The sequence below is a fragment of the Megalops cyprinoides genome, chromosome 24, assembly GCF_013368585.1.
Source record: "Megalops cyprinoides isolate fMegCyp1 chromosome 24, fMegCyp1.pri, whole genome shotgun sequence".
Lineage (NCBI taxonomy): Eukaryota > Metazoa > Chordata > Actinopteri > Elopiformes > Megalopidae > Megalops > Megalops cyprinoides.
Window position 1 is genome coordinate 20,949,524 of NC_050606.1, and position 1,661 is coordinate 20,951,184.

The 1,661-nt window shown below is 47.3% G+C and overlaps 1 protein-coding gene across 1 annotated transcript; it reads left to right on the top strand.

Annotated features, from left to right (window-relative positions):
- The first annotated feature begins 520 nt into the window (after positions 1–520).
- LOC118771188 (histone H2A-like) lies at positions 521–907 on the top strand. The gene has a single exon (XM_036519093.1). It carries the CDS (start codon positions 521–523, stop codon positions 905–907), a length of 387 nt encoding a protein of 128 aa, XP_036374986.1.
- The last annotated feature ends 754 nt before the right edge of the window (positions 908–1,661 follow it).

A 1,661-nucleotide genomic window follows, 5' to 3' on the forward strand; every position in this document is an offset into this window, starting at 1 on the left:
ACACTTGGGAAATAAACAGTACAGACGAGCAACACAGACTACTTAAAAGGGAAAAAACCTAATAACGCATCAAGAATTAAGAACTTTGTCACAGGCACAGTTATAACATTATACAACTTGAAATGTACAACCGGTCCAACTCCATAGAGTAATAGTAATAAAAATCGCAATAAGTATCGCACCTTTCAAGAGTATGTGTTTACGATTAGTGTGGTATATTCAATAAGCGAGTGTAACTATACATATCTTTATTCATGACGGCTGTGCGTTTGCATATGAGGAATGGCTCAGTGTGGAGGCTGTTGTACGGATACACTTTAGTGACGTTGAATTCTCCACCGGTAACATTGTAAAAGTTGAACGCCCGCACAAAAGGCCTGTTCAGATTTGATTGGATAAAATCCCATCGACGCCTTATCCAATGAATGCGTTTCTTGTAGCTATAAACCAGGCTCGCGAGGGTTGGCTGTGTCATTTCATTTGATAGTTGTCGAATAAGCGCAGCAAGGCGAGGCTAAACATGAGCGGAAGAGGTAAAACCGGTGGCAAAGCCAGGGCTAAGGCCAAGACTCGTTCGTCCAGGGCTGGGCTCCAGTTCCCGGTCGGTCGCGTTCACAGACTGCTCCGCAAAGGAAACTACGCCGAGCGCGTCGGCGCTGGTGCCCCGGTCTACTTGGCGGCCGTGCTCGAGTATCTTACGGCTGAGATCCTTGAGCTGGCTGGTAATGCTGCTCGGGACAACAAGAAGACCCGTATCATTCCCCGTCACCTGCAGCTTGCAGTGCGTAACGACGAGGAGCTGAACAAGCTCCTGGGCGGTGTCACTATTGCTCAGGGCGGAGTTCTGCCTAACATCCAGGCTGTGCTGCTGCCCAAGAAGACCGAGAAAGCCGTCAAGGGCAAGTAATTGCTGCAGCGACCACCACTACCCCAGGAACCCAAAGGCTCTTTTAAGGGCCACCCACTGGTGTCTTTAAAATGTGCAAAACCGCTCTTTACTCGAGTGTACCTGCGGTCAACGTTGCCACGTATTGATCAACAATATATTAACATGGCATCACGCACTCTAGCGACTCCAAAATGTGTATGACTGCGTACTCATACAAAGTGTACTTGATCATCCGGGTTGATCTTGTCTCGTGATTAGGCGGAACTGTAGCGGCATTAAGTAACCCAAATGACTCAGTAACTTATGAAATAGTGATGTTACCGTCGCGACCTATTCAAGTCCCAGGTCTGGCAATACGAGGAGTAGTATATGATTATTTAGCAGAAAAACCTAGTGATCCCCGCCCCCTAAAAGAACGATGAGTTGAACGGTTCTCGGAAAGGAACGGAGCCAAAAGAGCTGTTATTCCCATCACTATTGTGAACGAGTATGACAGGGAGGAGAACAGCAAAATGGAACAAAGGGCTTTGTGTGTGAGGAAGCTTTGCGAGTAGATTGGGAAAGAAGGCGGGAGCAGAGAGATGTTTGAATTTTAGGCGGCAGAGTCGATGAAGAAACGAACCAATGGCCACAGACAACGAACTGAAGTGCGGACCAATGACAGCTCCGTATAAGCTCATCCAATCAGCCTTTGCCTGCTACGCCTTATAAACATGTGCTGAGACTATCGTTGTTACTCTTCTGTCAAGAAAGAAGTAAGTGTTTCGTCGTG

What these genes read in the sequence shown, in the direction of transcription:
- LOC118771188 (XM_036519093.1), top strand. Translation starts at nt 521, where the DNA reads ATGAGCGGAAGAGGTAAAACCGGTGGCAAAGCCAGGGCTAAGGCCAAG.